The 23,523-nt window shown below is 42.3% G+C and overlaps 1 protein-coding gene across 1 annotated transcript; it reads right to left on the reverse strand.

The window, feature by feature from the left end:
- Positions 1-5,065: 5,065 nt before the first annotated feature.
- Positions 5,066-21,776, reverse strand: UBA2 (ubiquitin like modifier activating enzyme 2). Its single transcript, XM_026714329.2, has 17 exons — positions 21,521-21,776; positions 18,744-18,827; positions 17,846-17,916; positions 17,222-17,286; positions 15,976-16,076; positions 15,745-15,866; positions 14,331-14,398; positions 13,231-13,352; positions 12,018-12,117; positions 8,774-8,934; positions 8,377-8,470; positions 8,173-8,285; positions 7,933-8,088; positions 7,670-7,766; positions 6,649-6,754; positions 6,310-6,437; positions 5,066-5,989 (listed from the first exon to the last, which is right to left on the reverse strand). Exons 1-17 carry the CDS (start codon positions 21,662-21,664, stop codon positions 5,793-5,795), a joined length of 1,929 nt encoding a protein of 642 aa, XP_026570114.1. The 5' UTR covers positions 21,665-21,776; the 3' UTR covers positions 5,066-5,792.
- Between the last annotated feature and the right edge of the window lie 1,747 nt (positions 21,777-23,523).

Raw genomic sequence — 23,523 nt, forward strand, 5'->3', positions numbered from 1 at the left:
TTTAATGGAACTTGCAAAGCAAAACATAGGCCAAATAATGCATGATGCCTGGATTAAATCGCTCTATAATAGCTTTCTTGAAAAAACTATGAAACTGGCTGCACTGAGTGTTGTGCTAGAAGGTTTGATGCTTTGATGAGAGAAGGGAAAAATGATTATTATTGCATTCAGAAGGCAACATTGGAAGGAACATAGTACTCTGATTCTGTGGTTTCTTCACCGAACCCCAAAAACTTTAACCTCAGACTGTCTACTATTGACCTCAGACCTTTCCCAAGAAGTCTGTAGAGGGCATGCATAAGCGCACCAATCGTGCCTACTGTCCCTGTCCTATTGTTTCTTTTATTTTTCTTATATGTACCCATTTCATGTATTCATAACTATGTTTATACTTATACTTATTATCTTGTAAGCGATTGACAAATCAAATAAATAAAAATAAATATTCTGGAAGATAGAAAGAAAGCCATCTTCTGGTTAAACAAATCAATATAAAATATCAGAATTAAATTTAACAGAGACAGACGGAATTTTTTTCACATAGGAAAATGACACAAAATGTGTGGCTATAAAATACATCACATAGTACAGGGGTCTTCAAACTTGACAGTTCTAAGACTTGTGGACTTCAACTCCCAGAATTCTTCCTCCAGTCATGTTAGCTCAGGAATTCTGGGAGTTGAAGTCCACAAGCCTTAAACTTGCCAAGTTTGACGACCCTTGACATAGCACACGTGAAAAGGATGTACCTGATCATCAGCTAAGGATATTTGAAGTACTGGACCGGTCCGGTTCTAAGAAAAAGCCAGGACATGATAATTTTGTAATGCCCAAAAGGAGTACGAGACCACTCCTCCTAGGATAATGTGCTATGTTTTACTTCTTAAGCTGCTCAGATTTATCTTTTCAATAAATATACAAAACAGATTTAATTGCAGGATTTGAAACCTTATTTTGCAAGTTAGAAAAATCTGTATAACAGGACCAGGGTGGGCAGACATCACTGGATATGTTCAAATCTTTGGAGATTTAGACAGATGCTTTAATTGGGATTCCTGGCTTGAACAAGCAGTGCTAACCTAAACCTATTCAAGAGAAGTTTTGTGATTGATATGCAAACAACCCTTTTTCTCCTAGAAGACGTATCTCCCTCCTGGCCATGAAGTCTACATGGAATGGCTGGGCACACATGTGGAGTAATTTTCTCCCCAGAATGTTATGAACTGTTGACCCAATTCTTAAAAAAAAAAAAAAGTTTTACAGACCTTTCAGTGGTAAGTTGCATATCACTTTTGTTGCCCACCAGCCTTAAGACAATTCAGATTCTTACAATTCTTTCAATATTTGAATGTTGATACAGCCAAGCGCTGGCTGCATAAGCAGCCAGAAGATTCAGTTATGATTGACATGCCATAAATACCTAAGATTAGATAGAAGGAGCCATCGCCTGGGATTTAAGGCTTTTAGAGACATTGAGGTAAGGAAGGCAGCTAAAGAAATGGAGTTCACATTCTGTCATTCTGAAATAAGATTGTTCTTTACTTATTTAATTCTCCTAACAAGCCTCAAATCTTTTAACAAAAATCCTGAGAATGGAGGTTAATAAAGTCCTCCGCTCTCTGCAGATTAAAGCTCCACATCTACGTTCATGAAGTGCAGCTTCTTCAGTCACATCACACAGCCATGTGTGGGCCAGATTCTGCCCTCATCCCCAAGGACTGAGATGAAAATAGGTTACCCTTTCTATAAATACAGTAAAAACTGATCCTGGGTCTTGAAGACAACACGATGAGCTTGGTTTTTATACAGATCACTGAGAGAGAATACTTGTTTCTTGCAAGAATCCCAAATCTACTTTTGGGTCTATGTTGTGGTCACAATGCTCAACATGGAAGGTTATGGCATTTTAGTTCCACTGCAATTTTTATTTATTTATTTATTGCTCCTTCTGCTATTAATGTAAGCACCTCAATCCAACTAACAACACTTAGAAACCAGATATAAAAATTAAATGAATGATGTTGAAATTATATATATATATATATATATATCACACATTGAAATTGACAATTATTACATTTATTTTAACAGCTAAAAGCTTGCTGGAGATGATGGTCAGAGGTTCTAAAGATAGAGATAGTGCTACTTCTGACCAACTGCAGACCTTAATGACAAAATTTACCAAGGAAGACTGTTTTTTCATCCCCTCGCTGTGTTTATTTGCCATTAACTTACTGGACAGAGGAAAAGGGAGAACCATACTGTAAGGTCTGGCAGTACGCTTAAGCCAAAAATGAACCAAAACAAAGGCTTGCAACTTAAATAAAGCCTTGCAAATTAAATAAAGCAGACTTTTATTCTTTGATCAAAGTTAAAGAATCTGGGAAGAAGTTCCTAGCACAACATAAGAGACATGGGAGGAAAATTCTACAAAATACAGAATGATGTCTTGTCCTTCTTATACACAGGAAAGTCTTTGTTCTTAGTTCTCTAATTACTTTGTAAATCTCTAGTCATGTAATCTAACTAAGATTTACATCTTCCTGCAACAGACAGACTCCACTCTGGCAATGTTTACCTTTCATGACCTCTTCTCCTATTGTCCATCCAATTGATCACAATTGACCCCTTTAAAGAGGCTATTAACAGCCTACTTCAAAGGTGTAGATTCCTCCGAATGGAGGTACATTACATTCCGAGAGAAGTACCTTCCCTTCCCTGGGGGTGAGTTGGGGTGAAACCTACCCATCCAGGAAAACCGATGGATTCAGATTTAGGTGGGACAATCATGTGTCTTAATAGGAGAGGGATGTAACTGATTGCAGGCAGGTGTTATAATTGTTTTACAAGTGAGAGGTTAAGAAACGTTTTCTACAACAGCAAGATAAGAAATGCCTATAGAGTAACTCTCTACTTAATGCTATAATATAGCATTATATTAATATATAATATATTCCACTAAAAATTTTTATTACCCTTCAGTACGATGCCACGAGCGGAGACAAAGCAGCTCTCCTGAGATCCCGCTTGTTGGTGCAGATCTTTTTCTCAAACTGTATCCCGTTTCCTTCTTGGTTGCCCAACGGAAGGGAAGCTCAGTCAAACTCCATCCTCTTTTCAAAGCATGGTGAATGCTGCAGAATATGGTAATTAGGGGCCTTATCCTAAGAAGCTGGATTCATAGTGTCAGGCACAAAAAGTCAGGAGCCAAGGCAGTTCAAAGGAATGCAGATTTAATGCATGCTAACATTTCCTACAAGAATTTGACCCTCTAATGGTCAAAGCAAATTGGTGGAGAGTCAACTCAACAGAACTCAAGGTGTGGGTGTGAAGCGACTCAAGAGTGATGATGCGCTTGGCCCTTTACTCATTCATGCTTGGCCTGGTTCTCTCCCATAATACATAGCTTACATTAAAAACTGGGCAGTTTGTGATTTGGAATGTTGGAAGCTCAAACTATTGTCATAACCTTTAGCAACATTTTACACAGCAACAGGGATACAGCAACTGTTAATCATCACATCTGTATGCTGCGGTGGTGGTATTCTACCAGTTCTGCCGCACTGGTAGCAGCTATGAGCAGCCGAGACCGAAGCGGTTCTCTCCACCGCTCGGCTGTTGGGCCCACCCGCCCGCCGTGGCTCCCGTACTCACCTTTATCCTCTGGATTTGAAGCGCAGCTGCTTTGCGCGACACAGGAGAGTGCCGCGCGGCAGCTGCTGAAGTGACCAAGAGCGTGCAGGCTTGCAGGAGGGGAATTAGAACGCCTCTGCGCCTGTGCAAAGTGCGCATTTGGCGTGTGCGCCCACACTGTGTGCACATGTGCAAAATGCGCCCACCAAACCGGTGGTAAAAATATTTGAATTCCACTACTGGTATGCTGCCGATCTTACCCTTGAGCGACTTTGGGTGGCTAGATTTAACTTTAATGGGGTATCTGAACCCAGTGTATACGAGGGAGATTGAAGAGGGATTATGCGAGGCACATTGAGTTGGAAAAGCAGGAGATTCATCCGCTCCAACTCTTGTCAGGGAACACAGACCGTATAAACATGTGACCTACTGTTGTTGCGGTTTCATTCTGACCACATTTTGTAGGTAATAAGATGGTCTGGAGCCTTTTCTCCTCTCCTGATCATTAAATGAAGCTGGCAACCCTCTTACCCTCCATGCTTATTGCTTAATTAGCTAGAATAGCATTTGAAGTAACTATGAGACGGTGCCATTTAAGCAGAGTTTTAAGCCACCCATAAAGGACAGCTTTCCCCAACACCAAGAGGTTGCAGGTATCCTTCATTTAATGACCGCAATTGAGGACTAGCAACTGGATTGCTGACATGGTTGCTAAGGGAAAGCCACACGAGTGGGCTTATGGTTTTATTTCAGCTTTCCTTCCCTTCCCCCTACTCCTCTGCCCTTTGGAATGCTTACTCCTAATGTTGGGGAAATTAGCAAGAGGGTAATATTTGTATTTCACTGGAGAGGAGGAAGGGATTAGAAGAAAGCAATTGCAAGGGAGGGTGCATGTTGAAAGGGATGTGCTGGTGCCTCCTCCTCCTCCTCGTGTATTCCCCGGAGGTGCCTGCTTACTCTCTTCTAATCCCTTCCTCTCCAATATTTGCACCCTGCAGGGGGAAAATGAGCAGTGTCGGATGGGTACTGCTAACTGTAATGGCATATATGTAATTGAGAGACGCTGCAAAGGTGATAAATGAGCATCTTGGTTGCAAAATATTTTTCAGCACTATCATAACTTGCATGGTTGCATGAGGAAATCAGTAATCAAAGTGTGTGTGTGTATATCTCCTTTATATCCTTTGAGTACAAGTAGAAGTCTCATTCTAAGATTTGGGGAAGAAAAACGATGAGAAGTCTTTACTTGCATCTGCCATCTCCTAAGATAAATGGAATTGCTTCTTGGTGTCATATTCATTTTTGTCCTTATGGAAACGCAGTGATTTTTGTTATCCCTTGCAGTTGGGTTAGATCTCTCCGCTTACTTTTTCACACTTTGACATAGTAAAATCACTTAAATTGATTTAAATGCTCTCCTGGCAAATAAAGATTTTTTTCTGACAATCAGTGACAATGTTTTTTATTTAAAAAACCCTCCCTTTTCAATGCCAACAAAGAATGTTTTTCAAAAGCCCTGCAATATGTTTGTGGATGCTTAAGATCAAAGTTAGTACAATATTATGAAGCCACTTTACAAATCCTCAGGTCAGCACACAGGTGGTCTGTGCAAACAGATGTAATTTACAGTTAATGTATTTACTTGGTCCATTAGATGACTGGTAGAGTAGCAGTTAAGTTTTACAAAACATCCTATATAAATAATCTGAAACCCTAACACTACACCAACATCCATTTTTGACAGAGCAGGCACTACCAGCTGACAGAGTAAATTGTTTTACAGTAATTTACATAGTGTCCAATGTTCGCTACTTGAAACACAGCTCACTTTCATTTTCAAATTTAGCTCTGAAGTTGTGACAAATTGCAAGAACTAAGCTAAGAAATGTTTTTAAGCCAGAATTGAAATGTTTTGAAAATTTACCAATCTGGGGTTCCCTTGTTTTCCTTTATCAACTCAGCTTTCAAACATTATAGAGAGCTTAATTTTTGTGACTGTGCCTGAGTAGATAAAAGAATCCAGTATATTTCAAATAGCATACTGGGGAAGATCTAAATGTAACAGAATGACAGTGCAGAGATTCTGCAAATCGGGCTGATACAGCTATTCACACCTCCCTTCCTTTGGCCTTTTGGCGCACCCTCCGGCATGGCAGCCCTCAGTCCAGGGCTATCACATCATCCTGTTGGTCATCCGGCAGCTCAGAGCGCATTCTTTTCGCACCACTGTATTCTTTGTCATCAAGCTTCCTCTTGTGGTTCTTAGCTTCTGTGTCATCGGCATTGTTTGATGCACCTTCTTCAGTCTCAACAATCAGAACATCATCATCATCATCATCATTGTCGTCATCATGAGCTGAAAAAGAAAGATCCATGCTGCAAACTCGCTTTTACAGTTCTTTAAAATGCAAATTTATAGGAAGAACCTGCGTTTTTATTTCTTTCAGTACTTTCTGCTGTTCGAGAACAATCTTTTATGAGTATGTCACAACCTGACATTTGCAGTGAAGGATGTAAATTGCTAAACCACTTTAATTCCTAAAATGTTTGGTTTTACAGAGCATTAAAAAAATGTACAAAATAATTAGTTCTTTTCAAAACAGCTTATGTTTCAACAATGCCAAAACATGGTTGCCAAAACTTCCAAAATAAATTAGCAATATTGTTATTTCTTACCTGTAGATGTTGACGGCTGAGCTCCATCGTCACTTCCATTGGTGATATTTTTAGTGGACTGTTCTGATTTGGGACCAATGATTTCATCGCCAACAACTTCAAATTCCAAATCTTTTGCAAGATCTTCGCTGCTCAGAAAGACAGACAAGAATGAGCTTCCATGGGCATGGCTGCATGGTTAATGAGAAGAAGTCTTTCTGAACCTCCTCTAGGTTCCTGCCATTGGCCAAGAAAAGCCACAGATTTGACCATTGTCCTAGCAATATCTATGTCATTCTTTTTTTTGCAGGAATTCTGATTTCAGCAATGTCTCATAAAGCTGGATTTGACCTTCCTCACCTGTGTAGCACATTGATCAGTAGGGTAAAATCCTGCAGAAAGTCATCTGCTTGCAGCCGAGTGCCGTTTCGAATCCCAAATTCTGACAACGTTTTGTGGTTATTTGCTGTAAGCAAGAAAGGAAATCAGAAAAAGGACACATGCAATGTTTTATGAAAGCAACCTACAAAATTGTTGTAATAATCAAAAACTTAAGGCTGGTAAAACATTGAATTATAGTCAATTGTTTGTCTAACTGAAAAAAAAGGGAGACACGCACCATATCTGAGAAAGGAATATGGACACAAGATATAAAGGTTTTATGGACGCATTGAAGCCAATTACTTCTTCCTTGACTGCACAAAGAGTTGCTTTAAAAGTGACTAAAAATACATTCTTACTCAAACCCCATGTCTAACTGCAAGCATGCCATTTTCCAGCCCAATATGCACTCCTCTTTATAGTTCAGCTCAGAAGGACTTCAGAGCTCTTTCATTTATCTCTTCCACTTCCCTATTTGTCCAGGTGAGTCAGTGTCCAATCCTCCTCATTTTTCCCTTTTCCTTGCGTCTCACACTTCTAGCAAGTACATAAGGAAAATAAATTTGATTCCCAAATAAACCAAAGAAAAAAAAGGAACACCCGTGCTCCCATTTGTGTTCATGAAGTTTTCCTGCTTTACAAGTGGCTGAAAAAGGGCAATCTCTCCCCCCGCCCATTGTTCTCTTTCGCTTCTTGGAAAAGGAGAATAAGGAATGACGGACGGGTGACCTGGCTAAGCAGCAAATTTTCCCTTGTATTAGTTCAGTTGCAAAGGTGGTGAATTGAGAAGAGAATATTTGTTACATTAATTAATTATAACCAGAATACAATGTAACGTGATTGTCAGAAAAAGATACGGTGTTTGTTTCTATTGTGGTGGGATTGGAGTTTGGACTAAGTAATAGCAATGAAATGTAACACACAGAAAGTTGAGAAGTGTTTTTTTCCTTAATGTGTTTTTTTTAATATTCACTATCTGGTTTTAGCTTTAATTTCATACCTTCAGTTTCTCCTTCTTCTGAAGAGATGAGAATAGTTCCCTTTCCATCTTCTATTTGGACGTCAGGCGCTACCATATTAAATTTCTCTTTAACTATCTGTTAGATAAAAATATACTTTCAGATGCTAAGATTCTTTCTCCCTTTCTCTCTAAATTAAAAACAAGAATGTTAAAAATCAGTCTTGGGGCAGAGATTCTGGGGAGGAGCATTCTATCAATGCTGTTCAAGCAGGAATTGAATGGGAAAAGTGCAGCTGATTTACCTTGTCTTGCAGTGTTAAAACAGTGACTTTGTGGACATTAAGTTTCACTGTCACTTCCGGTTTACTCGCACAAACGTAGCAGTTAGGATTGGGGGGGTCCAGAGCACATGGAACAAGCAGCTTCTTTTTGGGGTTAGGTTGTTTATTCAGGAAAATCTTAAGAGAAGAGAAAACAAATCATGTATTCAGGAAGGCCAAGAAGAAAAGAGAAGAACTCAGCTGCTGCCGCCCCACACTTACCGCTCTGCATTGCTCAATTTTTCCTGAGAGAATTTTTAGGCCCTCCAGCACTATCAGACCAGCTATGATGGCATTGGTAGTAGCTATAGCGGGGATAATGTTTCCCGCCATTGCTGAAAGGGAAGCAAAGCGTTACGGTGCTTTTCCTGTACGTGGAAACGGCAGAGCAAATATTTTAAAAAGCCCAGGGAAACCAGAACTTACATTTAATATCAAATTTGCTCTTCATGTTCATACTAAAGATATGCATCCTGAGGTTTGCAGCAGAAGTGACAAAATCCATTGCAGAAGGCTCATCCTGTAATCGAGATTTCTATCTTTGGTTAACAAGAAAATAGCCCCATGAAATGAAATATAAAGTAACCATATGGGTCTATCCCTCCCCACCCCCTCCCCCGTTTCATATATTTTCAAAACCTTTCTCGCCCATATCCAGGAAAGAACATTTCGATCCATTGATCGGTCCCGGACTCTACTTCATTCGTTTCATTTTAACTAGCGCTTTTTTGTTCCCTTCAACAGTATGTAATGCTAGTTCTTAGGTTGCAGGCTGATTTACTCCTCGGCATTCAACAGATTCTCAAACATTTGCTGAACTAACCTTATCCCATACAAGCTCAGCTCCATCACCTTTTTCTGCCAGTTGAACTCTCAGGGTCTCTATGCTTTTAGCGAACAAATGCGCATTGCTCTTTACATCTAAAACCTGCTGGTCCTTGAGGCCCAAAGGAGACTCATTCTGCTGATTAGATGTGCAGTTGTCTTCAGATGGAAGAGGAGAAAAGAAAAAAAACTGAACATATTGTTCTTAACTGAATGCAATTTCACATCAAATATATTATTTGTACATTAAGAGAATGAGATTTCCATTCTCTGTGAAACTATTACAAACACAAATGCACATCTGAAGCAAATCAACAGCAGCAGCTTCCAGAGATTCTGGGATGTGCTACTCACCTTCTGTTGGAAATGAGCTGCCACTTCAACAGAGATAAAGTTTAGCAGGAAGACACGATATTCGCCCAAACAGTATCTCAACACACTGGGGTTGTCTTTGATTCTTGGAAGCAGTCTGGACTTTGGTTACTGCTTCCCCTACGAAAGGGATCTGCTTCTGCTTTGACTAGTTTGGTTTAGTTTGGTCTAGTGGCTAAGAAGACTGTGAGTTCAAGTCCCACCTCGGCCATGAAGGCCAGTTGGACCTTTGGGCAAGGGTGCTGGGAGGCCGACTGGGTGGTGGAAGGTTGAGCTGAAGCAAGAGCAGTTCCTCTGCCACAGCCTGGTTCCTGCTGTGATCCACACTTCTTTGCTGGCAGAGGAAGAAAACGGGCCCTCAAACAGTTGAAGGGCCCCAGTTCCAATGCTGAGAAGGCAACCAAGAGATCTTCACAACTGCCTGACTTGAAAACCCTCCCCTCCGGAAAGTGCAATAACCTGAGGCTTTACTGTTCTTAGTATTTTATACAGACCTAGAACACGAACATCCTCAACATTTTCACACCTGCGTGCGTGAAATGCAATAAGCTCGAGGGAGTCCTTCAATCAGTGGCTTTTGATAATTTTGGGGCAAGATTGTTGAGGTGGTGGTCAGTCTGCAGCTGGAGGAAATGAATCTAGATCTGTTCCAATCCAGTTTCAGGCTAGGATTTAGGGCTTAGTCAGGTTTGGTCACATTTCAATTATAGGTGACCTGGGGTGAAATCAGGGTGGAGGTTGTGCTCAGTGGCTTCTGAAACATCAACTGTGCTCTTGATGAAGCGTGCAAACTTAGTGAAGCGTGCAAACCAGCATTTGCATTTCCTGCGGTGGAGGGGGAGAGCACATTTTTCTATTTGTGCCCTGGCCCCTTTCTAGAGAGGCACAGGTGAGGACGTTTTAACAAACTGCATCACTGTTTGGTTTGGTGGTAGAAGCGCCTCCGATGGACGGTCCATACAGAGTGGTAAAGGCAGTCGAGAAGATTATAGGAAGCTCACTTCCAGTTATTCAGGATGCTGCTTCTAAGCACAATGGGCTTAGAGCTCAAAGCATTGTTAGAGACCCCGCACATCCACTTTATGGTCTGTTTCCGTTGCTGCCCTCTGGGAGGAGGTTTCAAAGGATCTATTGCGGGGTTGCTAGAGTCTGTAACAGCTTTGTTCCTTGTGCCATCTTGTAAATTCGCAGGATTTTTTTTTTTTTGGCCATGTATATGTATACATTTGAACCAGACTGTGATGTTTCCGTGTCGTGTGTGTGTGTGTGTGTGTGTGTATGTGTGTGTGTGTATGTGTGTATAATGGTTATCTTTTGAGAGCTGAATGCAATGAAATTTCTTTTTAATATATGCATTCTATTCTATCCTATCCTATCCCTATTCTTCTGAATAGGGGTTAGGGACTGGAAACACTGTTTACAGTAATTCTCATTGTTCCAGTCAATGTTGATTGAGGGGATGACTCCCTGGGCCCCCACTTTACCCATGGCCAATTAAACAGTGCTGTTGATGACCTGTCTTGAGAGGCCGTATGAGTTTGGGTGCTCAACCCTGACAAGACCAAGTCATTTTGTTTTGGAGCCTGTCAGTTGAAGGCCTAGGCCATCATTGGTGCTGGATGGGGTGGCACTGCCCCATATAGACCTAGTGTCCAATCTGGGGTCCTTTGGGCCTCATGGCTCTGGCTTGAGGAGCGAGTGTCGCTAGGAGGCCTTTGTGCAACCGCACAGGCAGAAGTTCTTTCTGTCCTTCAAGGCCATTCCCCATGCCCTCTACAAGAGGGTGTTGTTCACTATGATCACTGGGCAACCATAGCAGTTTGCACTCAAGAGCATTTAACATTAATTCTTAAATATTACACCCCATGTTATTATGTAATACACGGAAAGAGATGTAGATCGGGCAGCCGAGTCATTTATGCCATGGTCACCTCCCAAATGGACTACTCTAATGTGTTCCACATGGGGCAGCGCTTGAAGACCATCCAGAAGCTTCAGTTGGTGCAAAATGCAATGGCTTAGGCAGTTATGCATAACCCTAGCACCGTACATGTCATCCCTCTGCTTCACAAGCTGCTTTGGTTGTCTGCCTTCTTCTTCCAAGTTCAATTCAAGGTGCTGGTTACGACCTGTTAAGGGCCTCTGCAATGTGAGGCCAAGTTATTGGAGGGCCTGCCACTTCCTACATCAAGTCCAGCAGAAGGGCACCGTGGCAGATTGTGCCTGCCAAGGAGCTTCATCTGGTGGAACCCAAGAGGGGAGCCTTTCCCATCATGGCACCCGTCCTGTGGAACATCACTCCCAAGGAGAGATGGGCTCCAACCTGACTGACCTTCTGGAAGCTCTTAAAACCTGGTTTTTGACATTCAGCCAGGGATTCAATCGAAGTATGGAGCCCACAAGATGTTTTAAAGGTTTGGAATGCACAAAATTTAATTGCTTGTAAGTTTTGGAAGGTACTTTCCCACATTTTATTTATAGTTTTTAACCAGGTTAGTTGTATTTTGATGGTTGTTTTTCAGTTGTTTGGATGGTTTGGTTTTTGTGAAATTGTGTGTGTGATGGCCAGTCACATATGTGAGATGGGCAGCTGTGTACATTAAATAAGTAAAGTAAAAATGATTGTATTTTCTTTTTTGATGTTTTCTTATTTGTTAGCACTCAAAGTCCTTGGGAGTCGGGTGGCATAGAAATTTAAAGAGCAGCTTGTCAAATTTAAATTGGCATGATCATATCCTTCAAACGAATATTCTGGAATCAGCACTAAATAAATGATGTAAATACACAGATCAGTTCTACTGGAGGCCAGTATTCAAATACTGTTTGGCTGGTTCAATTATTTTCAACTCTTAATCTAAAAATTACCTTACCTTGATTTTGTATTTCATTCCAGTCTAGAGGAATAGGAGCTTTCCTTTTTCTCCAGAGCTTATCCATTGTTAACAGATACCTGATATCATCCTTGAAAAGCTAGAAAACCAGATTTGGAAAGGAAGCTTAATATTAAGTGATGCTCTTTGTCTTCTGGAAATATGAACAGTTCCTGGCTAGGGATGATTGGGAATATCAGCAACAGGGCCCTTTCAAGGGTATACGCTGAATCTTGACATTGGCTGATAATAGTCGATTTCTGAAGCACCTGAAATTACTAAGTGCAACTTTGTGTAAATTTGATAAAGAGAGCAAAATTAGTAAACATGCTGTATTCTATTTGTGAACTCTAAAGGTTTAACATAAACTGAAGTGGCCTAATAGCCCATAAAAAACATAATAAAGGTCATGTCAACCCCCACCTTATCCCACTGCAACTCCTCAGGTATAGAGTGCGGCCCCCAGTCCAAAAAGGGTTGTTCTCACCTGATACAAGCATTTGTCTATGTAATAATCCCTTCTCGCTATTTTAGCAGCTTTCCCGTCTCAATGTACAGCTTGTCGCTTTGAAAAATAGCACTCCCTCTAAAACAACATGGAGAGTGTGAATGCCGCTGGGAGCCTTTGGAGTTTTAGCATTCCTGGACCAGTGCAGGAGGAAGAGGGCGGTGAAGGAGCAAGGCAAACACAGCTTCATGCGTGTGTGCCCGCTACTTGTGCAAATGGGGCTGCAAGGGCGTGCCGGCCACTCGTACAGCCTGATTCCGAACAGGCTGCATCCCTCTACGGGCCCTGGCCCTGGCGACCCCATTATGGAAACGGCTTCCTCTCTCTTAAATCTCCCTGATCAAAACAGTTTAAATGCAGCTGACCAAAACTGGCAATGCCCCACTGGAACCACGCTGGGCTATATAGATTTTACCGGGTATATAGGACTGGGGTTGTACTCTGTTTTTCACCTTTCAGAAGAATATATCACTAATTAATACACTCAAGTGCTTTACAGCACTTAAATTTTAAAAAATGTACAACTTTTTAACATTAGAAACTGATAACTACTGTGACACGGTGTTTCATTTAATTTCATCACTACCTCCCACTATACAAATAGGCCCTATTGCCTATTAGAAATTGTAAGTCCATTATAGATATTTACTCCACTGTTCTGTTTTTCTTTAGCTTGTGCAGATATAAACACGGAGCCTGCCTTACCTTAGTAAAAAGCTTAACTGCGTCATAGCCTGTGGATTTAGCCCACTCCTTCGTGGAAACACGCTTGATGTCCCCGTCCTCATTTGAGGCTCTTGCTCTGGCCTCCGCTTCTGCTGGCTCCCCTGTCAACGATGGAATATTTCACATTCATTACGAAGATATTTTCCCCGAGACCTTTTATTGGGCAAAGAGCAAGTACGCCGTAGGAAGGCAGCCCACAGGTGATGGTGGATATCATTCAGATTTCCAAGAGTTTGGCTGGACGTATGAGACATTCTCAAGACATGTACCTTCTGCATTTCCTGCATCGGACGAGGAGAGCACCTCTCTCTCCTTTGGTCCTGACCACTTTCTACAGAGGCACAATTGAGAGCATTTTCACAAACGGCATCCCTGTTTGGTTTGGGGGCAGCAGTGCCTCAGATAGAAAGTCCATACAGAGAGTGGTAAGGACAGTGGAGAAGATTATGGGAAGCTCGCTTCCTGTCATTCAGGATACTGCTTATAAGCACTATGTGCTTAGAGCTCAAAGCATCGTTAGAGAACCCACACTCCCATTCCATGGCCTGTTTCTGTTGCTCCCCTCTGTGAGGAGGTTTAGAAGTATTTCTAGCAGGACTACCAGATACTGTAACAGCTTTGTTCCCTAGGCCATCCGTCTGGTAAACTCACAAGATTCATTTCTCTCGCCATGTACATGTATACATCTGAGCTAAACTGGGTTGTTTCTCTGTGTCATATAATAATATATGAGGGCATATACATAACTTTGTAGTTTATTTATTTATTTATCTTTGTCGTGGAGACTTTTTGAAAGCTGTATGCAGTGAAATTTCCTTTTAATGTATGCTGATTAGCATACATTCAAAGTGACAATAAATTTATTCTAAGTCGAAGTCTTCTTAGTCTAAACCTTTTTAAGGAAACAGCCAAACTTTGGATGGTCCGGATAATGACGGTTTTGTGGCAAGGAGAACGGAACAGCCTTGGCTGGCCCTCTGGGAGAAAAGCCTGGTGAGAAACCGTGGAAGGTCCTGGGCCTCCACCATGCGGAGTGGAGGGCTCCTGTATTCAAGAACAAAGAGGAATTTCACACTTACAGGAAGCTTCAGGATCAGCTCTATCAGGAGACACCTCTTGATCAGCATCTTCTTCTCCAAAGAGTTGGCTATGGGTTCAAACACACGAGATGTACAATTTCACGGTGAGCAAAGGATGTGAATATGCACATCCTTTTCCCCCCAAATAAAAGCATTTGGAATTATCCTTTTGGTTTATTGGAACGCCTACTGACTTCAGCCCAATTTAACAATGACATCACAAAGGCAAGTGTTTATTTTAAGAATTAGAGAGGGAAACACCCCATAGTAACAGTTAGAGATACTGTGTGTCCAAGTCAGACTTGATCTGTATTCAAATATTATTCATATTCAGCAGTCCTTGACTTATACCATTTGTTTAATGATAGTTCAAGTTATGACAACCTCAGAAAAAAATGACTTATGACACGCCCTTGAAGTTACAAGCACCACCCCTGGAGTTACAACGGAAGTTTTGGGTGCTTGGCAACCGGCTCCCATTTACAGCATCTAGTAGTCAAGTGATCCCAATTTGCAACCTTCCCAGCGGAAAATGGGTAAGCAAAGTCAACTGGGGAAGTTGGATTTGCTTAATGACTATGTGATTCACTTAACAACCATGGGGTTTGCTTAACTGCAGTTAAAGCCCTGGTAAAATTGGGCCGGCTTACCTGATGACTCTCTTAACAATTGCCCGCTTAGTGACTGAAATTTCAGTTCCAGTTGTGGTCATAAGTAGAGGATTACCTGTAGTAAAGCTTCCTTTTTTACAAGGCAGCCTACTAACTCCTCCAAGCTCTATCCTCACTTATTGTTAAGAAAGATTCTCTGGCATTCATTTGGAATTTGCTTTCCTCTTATTTAACCCATTATTTAACGCAGTGACAAAAGCAGGATTTGGTCTCCTATATTCATCCTTAGAGGAGTTGTCACAAATGTCCCCGTAGCCTCCTCAGACTTGTCTTCTCGAGGCCAAATGTACCACGTTCCCCAATCTTTCCTTAAGGATCATCCTTTGAACCAATTCCAAATCATCTACAAAGAACAGACTGCAACTACTGGAATTTGCTCAAAAGGGCCCTGCTGGTTAAAGTATTCTTGGTATTCATCACCCAAAGCAGCTGTTAGAAAAAGAATCTTTGAAGAATTGTTACAAAAATGTCAGAGAAGTTTCCACAGAAAACAGGCGCTCTTGGCAGCCACAGCTGAACAGGACAGGAGAACGAGTCTTCCTTGTGTTTACATTTACAGCATGTTAGCTGTAATGACCTGGTATGTCCGGGTTTCTTCTATAAGGTGGGATCATCCACACAATAGTCCTAGCAGATAAATCTATATAAACCAGGTAAGGAACCCCAGCTAAGGAGTTATGAGCAGAGAGTAGAACTTTGCAGCAGGGGAATGGCATTTTTCCCTTCAGAGAGAGGCAGCTTACTTGAATAAATACTTTGCCCACACAATGCAGTGGATGGGTTCAGAAGGAGTGTTCCGAATGGTGCAGCCTGGAAATGTTTTCTGGGTTGGTTTAGGATGACATTCATAACATTCTGTCACTCCCTATTGAAGAAAAAAAACAGAAAAAAAAAGTACTGCAGACTGAGTATTGATAAACGTTGAGGATTATAATGCCGCAGCATCAGAGACCAAAAGGATAATATCATCTTACCTTTTTGATAACGGTGACTTGTCCAAGATAGCCTGCGGTTCCGCTTTCTATCAGAGGAACATCAGCGGCCAAACACATCCTATTCACGTGGTTACGGGCAGCTGGGCAAAGAGATGACCATTAGTGACTTCCAGGAACCCAAAGAGCTAGTCTCACTACTGCCACAAGATAGACCTGACTAAAACAGCTCTTTGAGGGGCTTCACGGAGAAGAGGAGGGTCAGCCTATTCTCCAAAGCACCCGAGGGCAGGACAAGATGTGTGGAAGATTATCAAAGGAAGAGATCCAACCTGCAATAAAGGACCAATTTCCTGCCAGTGAGAACAATTAATCAATGAAACGGCTCGCCTTCAGAAGTTGTAAGCACTCCATCACTGGAGAACCATTTGTCCAGAATGGTATAGGGTCTCCTGCTCAAGCAGGGGGTTGGACTAGAAGACCTCCAAGTTCCCTTCCAACTTTGTTATTCTAAGTTTTTTCTAAGAAGCCTATGTCATTGTTGAGGGCTGGTGCCTATGGAAGGGGTGGCGTAATGAACTAGGGTAACGCAGCAGTTTCTGGGAAGGGAGGGGCACATTTCAAGAAAGAGGGCCTGACAAGAAGCCACACAGTCCAGACCTGGGTAGGAGACAAGGGGAAGAGATCTAGGATAGCCACATCCCAGAATCTCCCAGGATAGAGATACTCTCTCCTTAGAGCGAGAGTAATATATGTTTACTCTGATAAGATTCGGTCTGTTTGATGGAAGCAAATAATAAACTGAATTTTGGCTGATTGTTATATGCCATTTTGGGGGCAGAGCTTGACAGCCGTATAGATTGCGACTGCTATTTTTTGTAACAGAATCTCACTGGTCTGAATGTGCTTCTTTTCTCCCTCACGTAATCTTTGTGTGAATTGTCCTCGGAAGGACGGAAGGCCGAGTCAACCTTTAACCTGGTGAGAATCAAACTGCCAAATTGATTTCTGACTACTGCATGAGCCAGTTCTTCTTTCTGTCCTTCCCGGCCATTCCCTATGCCCTCTACAAGAGGATACTGTTCACTCTCATTACTGGGCAAGAATTAAATTAGCAGCTTGCAACCAGAGCATTTAACATGAATTCTTAGTTATTATTCCCATGTCTATTTATGCATCCCATATTATTATGAAATACACTGAAAGAGATGTAGAGAATAATTGAGGTTACAAATGTGTTTGTCGGTGGGACCCGTTTAAACATGTAAGATGCAAAGAGATATCTCACCTCTGTTATCCAAGGCATTCATTACTAGGGTGAACTGACGAAAAAATTCCACATTATAATCAGGGCTGCAGAAAAAGAGCACATACTTGTTTTAATTAAATATGTCAAATGAAACCTACGTGAATACAATCTTTTCCAAACATCAAATCACTAAGCTTGTAATTCCACTGATTACCCACTCCATTACACAAACTATATGAAATTAGCAGGTTACTTCAAAAATACTTCCTTTCAGTTAATATGTCAAAACAGTTTGAAGAAAAATGTTTTATTTCAGGCTGGAAAGCTAACGGATAGAAGATCACTGCTCTTTCTACAACCTGTTTCTTTAAGCAAAAGCTAGTTAGGATCCAAAGCAAAACATTTTATCTTCTGAATAAAATCGACTGTCAGATATGTACAGCTAATGATGAGCTAATGGTTTCAGAGGTTTCAGTAGCTATCAGGTATTCTATGTTACCAAATCAGAATTAAATAGAAAAAGAAAATTCAAATGGTCTGATATATTACAATGCTACAAGTTATGGAAGAAACCCAGTTGTATGTGACAAAGAAAAATTATTCCAAAAAACAGACATTCAAATAAAAAGCACTAAAAATCTTAAGAACAAGAATCAGGCATACTTCATAATGCTGTCATGATAAGCAATAATATTAGCTTGTTGGTGAAACTGTAGCACACTTTCCTTGGCAACCTGCAAGAGATCAAGAAAGCACACTGATACTCAAGAACCAATTAAATCTTAACTTTATACAGTAAGTCAAAATGACCTTATGGATTTTTAATTCTGCAAGACAATAGGCAGACACAAACCAAACCGAGATGAAAAGCAAAAGGTTGCTGTATATACACCCTTTTGTTGTTTAGTGATGGCAGCCCTTTCCTGTGATTTGGTCATTAAGCAAAATAGTTGCTACATGAAGATGGGAGAGGGAGAGGGAAAGAGAGACACTGCAAAGATCGCTGGCGGAATGACAACTTTATCACCCAAAAGGTAGAGGAAGGAACTAGGGGATCAGCTATATTGGATCACAATTCTTATTAACAGATATGAAATAATAGAGGTGCCTGCTGCTTGTGCAAATGGAGATGTGCATGCACCCTCGCCTGCTGCTTGTCCAGCCCAGTTCCAAATGGGCTGCATCCCAATACCAGGCCATGGTTCAGGGGTTGGGGGACCCCTGCTCTAAGTCCTAAACAACCTATGATTTTACTTAGTGCCCAGATCTGGATGGCTTTGGAGGTGTAATTTTTTTGTCTGCTTTTTAAACATATTTTTGTTATTTCTTGTTTACTGGCTTTTAACACAATGTTAGACACCCAAGGCTGCAATGTGTGAGTTAGGAAGTCACAAAATTGAATAAAATAAATGAAGATTTAAGGAACTGTTGTCCAATGAATAATGGAGAGGAACAAATGAAAACAACTTCTTAAGCGAGAGAAGGGGAGAATATAAATGGTGAATAATTTGAATTAGCTGAAAAATATAAAAAAACTGCAGATACTTAGGATTCCTCTTACCTGAGCTTTTGATCGCCCAACATGCTTCTTTTGAAACAAGAACTGCCTATTGAGATTACTGACATCTATGGTATCCAGATCAATCTAGAAACATAGTAATCGTAGTCACCATATTTGTTCTGATGAATTTTAAAAAGCACATTTTATGCATATCAGAGATCAAGCTATTACTTTTTGAATGAGGAAGGACCCAGAGAGACTTACCACCCCTTTGCTTTCACCTCAGTCTCCTCCAAAAATACAGCTAGATACTATTTCGTTAAAAGCTGAACACCAATATGGATTTGGGTCATTGTGGAATACAAATTATTAATTTAAGAAGTAGCATTTGTCAATCAATTCTCAATTAATATTTTCAACTGCCTGCTTCAATTAGCAGTCCAAAATCGGAAAACAATATACGGTATACCACACAATATTGTCTGTTATGTGCACAACAATCTTATACATCTTCCATGATTGTCAAATGGGTCTCTTCTTTGTATGCTCAAGGCTTCATGTAGGTGCTTTGGTAATCCCATAATTATTAGAATGCAAACAGAATGAACTGGGTCCAGGTTTAGTCATACTTAAAAGTAGAATAACTGAAATCAGTGAGACTTGAGTTGATCAAGGTATCAGTGAATTTGCTCCCAGTATAATTAATCCTGAATCCAGCGTACTGCGTATTAAAAATATAGATACTTCTATTTTCTAACTTTTACTTTGCAGTAATCAACAAGAAATAATTTTTCATTTGCATTACAAAATAAAATTAGTTCTGTTGCCTGTTTTACTATTATGTCCTGCTGAATTAAAATTATAGAATGAGATTAATCAATAAAACATAGCTAAACTAAGCTTTATTAGCAGAAAAAATGTTACCTGTACCCATCCCATACAGGTGCAAAAATACACTTATCTAAGCTAAAAAGATCTATAAAGATATAGCAGCTTAATTTATGGATGTTTGAAAATACCACCTGAAATCCTCCACAATTTTTGTATTCTTTCTTTGTATTAGTTCAAACTTTTAAGCATTTTCTATCTCCTGCCTACCCCAAGCCCTTCTGTGAAAACATTAATTCACAATCCTTTTACAATTAGGTGCTGCCAAATACACAGCAGTCATTGTACATCAACACTGAAAGAGACCAATCTTAAGGATTTTGCAAAAAAAAACCCTAAAACAATTGACCTTCAACTTTGCAGTTTTAAAGAGTTTAAATGTTTTAAAGAGTTGCATTCTCAGCAAAAAAAGAAAGCTCAATTATGAATTGACAATCTTGCAGCAACCAATAAATACATTCACACAACCTATTGAGTTTCACTAGCTTGAACTTAGGTGGTGATCTCTTTTTTGTGTTAATGTTAATTTGCAATGTACGAATCCAGGAAAACGGGTTCATTTATAACAGTTAGCTTTCTTGCACAGACTTTCGTAAGATTTCATGAGCACCCAATTTTTCCTGAAAGCCATCACGCTGCTAAACAAATAATCCCCTCAACACTGTCCAACTATTTACAAAGTCTGCATTACTATTACTATTAATCTTCTCATCACTCCTTATCACCCACCCCTCCCACTTGTGACTGTAGGACTGTAACTTTGTCTCTTGTATCCTTATGATTTATATGGACTGTTTCCTAGTATGATTTGATGGCTTATTTGTACCCTATGACTCTTATTAAGCGTTGTACCTGATGATTCTTGACGAAGGTATCTTTTCTTTTATGTACACTGAGAGCATTTGCATGGTGACAAATTCCTTGTGTGTCCAATCACACTTGGCCAATAAAGAATTCTATTTCTATTCTATTCTATTCTAATTCTTCATTCCAATACTTTCTCTTCTCATCTCTTCATTCCTATTTCTATTCTATTCATTCCCTATTCTACTCTACTCTACTCCATCTTCAAGTCTAATTCTAATTTTAATTCTATTCTATGAATAAACACAGTAATGAAGTAATGAAGATTCTGAAGTCGAATCACAGGAACTCAAAATACAAACCACTCATCTAACATTAACTCCCTGATAGGAACCCAACAGAAAATCCATAATGCAAGAGGTGCCTATTTGTGGTTTGTGTCCGGGCTCTAAAGGTAGCCTGCTCTCTCACAGGGAGGCTCCACCGTCAGCTGCCTCTACATCCAAACAAGAAAACTGCTTGTGAGAAGCGTTGTTAGATGGGCTCCAAATCCCTCCGGAGCAGGGCCCTCCAACCTTCGCCCCTTTAAGCCTGGCGGACTTCAACTCCCATAATCCCCCAGCCAGCTTTGCTTTCTGGGAGCTGAAGCCCTCCAGGCTTAAAGGGGCCATGCTCGGAGAGCCCTGCTCTGATCAGGGCAGCTGCTCCCTCTTGCATCTCCCGCGAGCCAGGCGACGAGAACCGCCAACAAAGGAGAGACCGGAGGCGGCCCAGGGATCGCGGCATTCCGGCCCTGCGAGGGAGGCCAGGGGGTCCCGGTCTACCAAACCTTGCTGCAAGGGAGGCCTGGGCAGGACCCTCCGGATGCCGGTTGCAGCTCCCCACCCTCCTGCTTGGATGCTGTGCGGAGCCCCGGAGGGGTTAACCGGGCGGGGACGGGGGTAGGGCTGCTTTTCCCGGGGAGCCGCTTATCCGGGGACCCCGAACCGGAGCCCCGCGCAGCTTTCCCGCCCCTCCGCCTGCCTCCACCAAGCCCCGCCCCTCCCGTGGGGGGCGATGGAACGCGAGCGGGCCGAGGGCGCCAAGCCGCGCGCTCGCGCCTGCCCCCCACCCCCACGCCCGCGCGCGCCTCTCAGGCCTCTCACCACGTCGATGTGGGCGAAGCCAGTGAGCACCAGGTCCTTGAGGAGCTCGCAGCCGATGCCGCCGGCGCCCACCACCAGCACTCGCGCGGAAGCCACGGCCTGGGCCAGCTCCTCTTGCAGGGCCAAGGCCGCCGCCGTCGCCATCCCAGCACTGAGGAAACGGGCGGGAAAAAAAAAGGGACGGCGAGGGAACTCCAACCCAGGCGCCGCGCATGCGCCGCTCCTCAGGCCGCCTCCGGCGAACCCCTCGCCACAGAGCGCAACTTTCCCAGAGCGGCCGCTGCTCTAGCTTGCGCGGCTGCCCCTAGCGGCCGGTGGGTGCGGCGCGGATTCCCAGTGCTGGACCGCGTCTCCTTGGCTCTCAGCCACCCCGGCGCCCGGCAACGGCAGAGCGGAGGAAGGGCGCCCTGCTGGAGGGGCCCCTCGGTGCTCCATGCCAACCGGCTGCAGGAGGCTGAGCCCGACCGGCCTCTTCTCCGTTTCCAGCCGGGCTTTGGAAGCCGCGGGCGGCATCCGGGGGAGAAGCGCCCCGTCCGATGCCCTGGCAGCTCTGCTTCCCCGAAGGCTGCAAGCCAGGCTCGGCTCTGAGCAGCCGCGTCGCAAGGCTTTCTCCAGCCGTCGCAGCCGCTTCCCTTTGCGGCAGCCGCTCCCGACCCAGGAGCCACCGGGCACCGACCCGCCGCAGCCAGCCAGGCTGCTGATGCTGGGAACATCTCAACCAATAAATGCTCTGCCCTACGTATTGGCAAAAAAAATCAGAAAATAAAATACAGGCTGAATAGTCAACACCTTGTTGATGATCCAAACTCTGTCAAGGACCTTGGAGTTCTCATCTCAAATGACCTAAGTGCTAGAGCCCACTGTAACAACATAGCCCAAAAGTCATTAAGAGTTGTTATCCTAATCCTACGTAGCTTTTTCTCTGGTAATATCACACTACTAACCAGAGCATACAAAACATTTGCTAGACCAATACTTGAATACAGCTCATCAGTCTGGAACCCACATTATGTATCTGATATTAACACAGTTGAGAAAGTCCAGAAATATTTCACCAGAAGAGTTCTCCACTCCTCTACTCGTTGCAGAATACCTTATGCCACCAGACTCGAAATTCTAGACCTAGAAAACCTAGAACTACGCCGCCTTCAGTCCAATCTAAGTATAGTATATAAAATCATACATTGCAATGTCCTACCTGTCAATGAGTACTTCAGCTTCAACCATAACCATACAAGAGCACACAATAGATACAAACTCAAGGTTAATCACACCAAACTTGATTGCGGGAAATACTTCAGCCAGACTGGTCAATGTCTGGAACATTCTACCTGACTATGTGGTTTCTATCCCAAAAACTTTAACCTTACACTGTCTACTGTTGACCTCACCCGTTTTCTAAGAGGTCTGTAAGGGGTGTGCATAAGCGCCTCAGTGAGCCTACCGTCCCTGTCCTATTGGGTTTTTTTGTTTATTTTTCTTATATGTATCCATGTATTCATAACTACATTTTTACTTATACCTATTATCTTGTAAGCAATGGACAAAAATAAATAAATAAAAATAAAATAAACATCCCGGCAGGCCGGGGGGTGGGGTGGGGGGCTGGGGAGCAGGGAAGGCAGCTCCGAATGTGGTTGGCTCTTCCGCCTGTTTGGGAGGGGGTGCAAAGCAGCAGGACCTCCCCCCTTCCGATCCAGACAGACACCACAGGAGGAGCAGCCAGAGCTGCAAAGCGTGGATAAGCTAATATTTGGAATAGACTCTCCTGCTTGAGCAGGTTATTGGACTGGATGACCTCCAAGGTCCCTTCCAACTCTGTCATTCTATGTTATTCTAAGCAGACGCGCTTTTCCCCCCAGTGAAAAATGGAAGCCCTTGGATGTTGGAGAAAGGAGCTCAGTTTTCTGGTGACTTCTCCTCTGGCGATACAAGTACAGAAGCTTTTATCAACATTTATTATATTCCATGAAGGACTGACTCTAAGCTTGGATTCATACAAT

The sequence above is a fragment of the Pseudonaja textilis genome, chromosome 11 (assembly GCF_049901715.1).
Source record: "Pseudonaja textilis isolate UNSWEBS1 chromosome 11, rPseTex1.2, whole genome shotgun sequence".
In the NCBI taxonomy this organism is placed as follows: Eukaryota; Metazoa; Chordata; class Lepidosauria; order Squamata; family Elapidae; genus Pseudonaja; species Pseudonaja textilis.

What these genes read in the sequence shown, in the direction of transcription:
- UBA2 (XM_026714329.2), bottom strand. Translation starts at nt 21,664, where the DNA reads ATGGCGACGGCGGCGGCCTTGGCCCTGCAAGAGGAGCTGGCCCAGGCC. An exon ending in CTGATCAATGTGCTACACAG is followed by an intron (nt 6,438 to 6,648) that starts GTGAGGAAGGTC and finishes CTTTCTGAGCAG; the next exon opens with CGAAGATCTTGCAAAAGATT. An exon ending in TCAGCCGTCAACATCTACAG is followed by an intron (nt 5,990 to 6,309) that starts GTAAGAAATAAC and finishes TTTCTTTTTCAG; the next exon opens with CTCATGATGACGACAATGAT.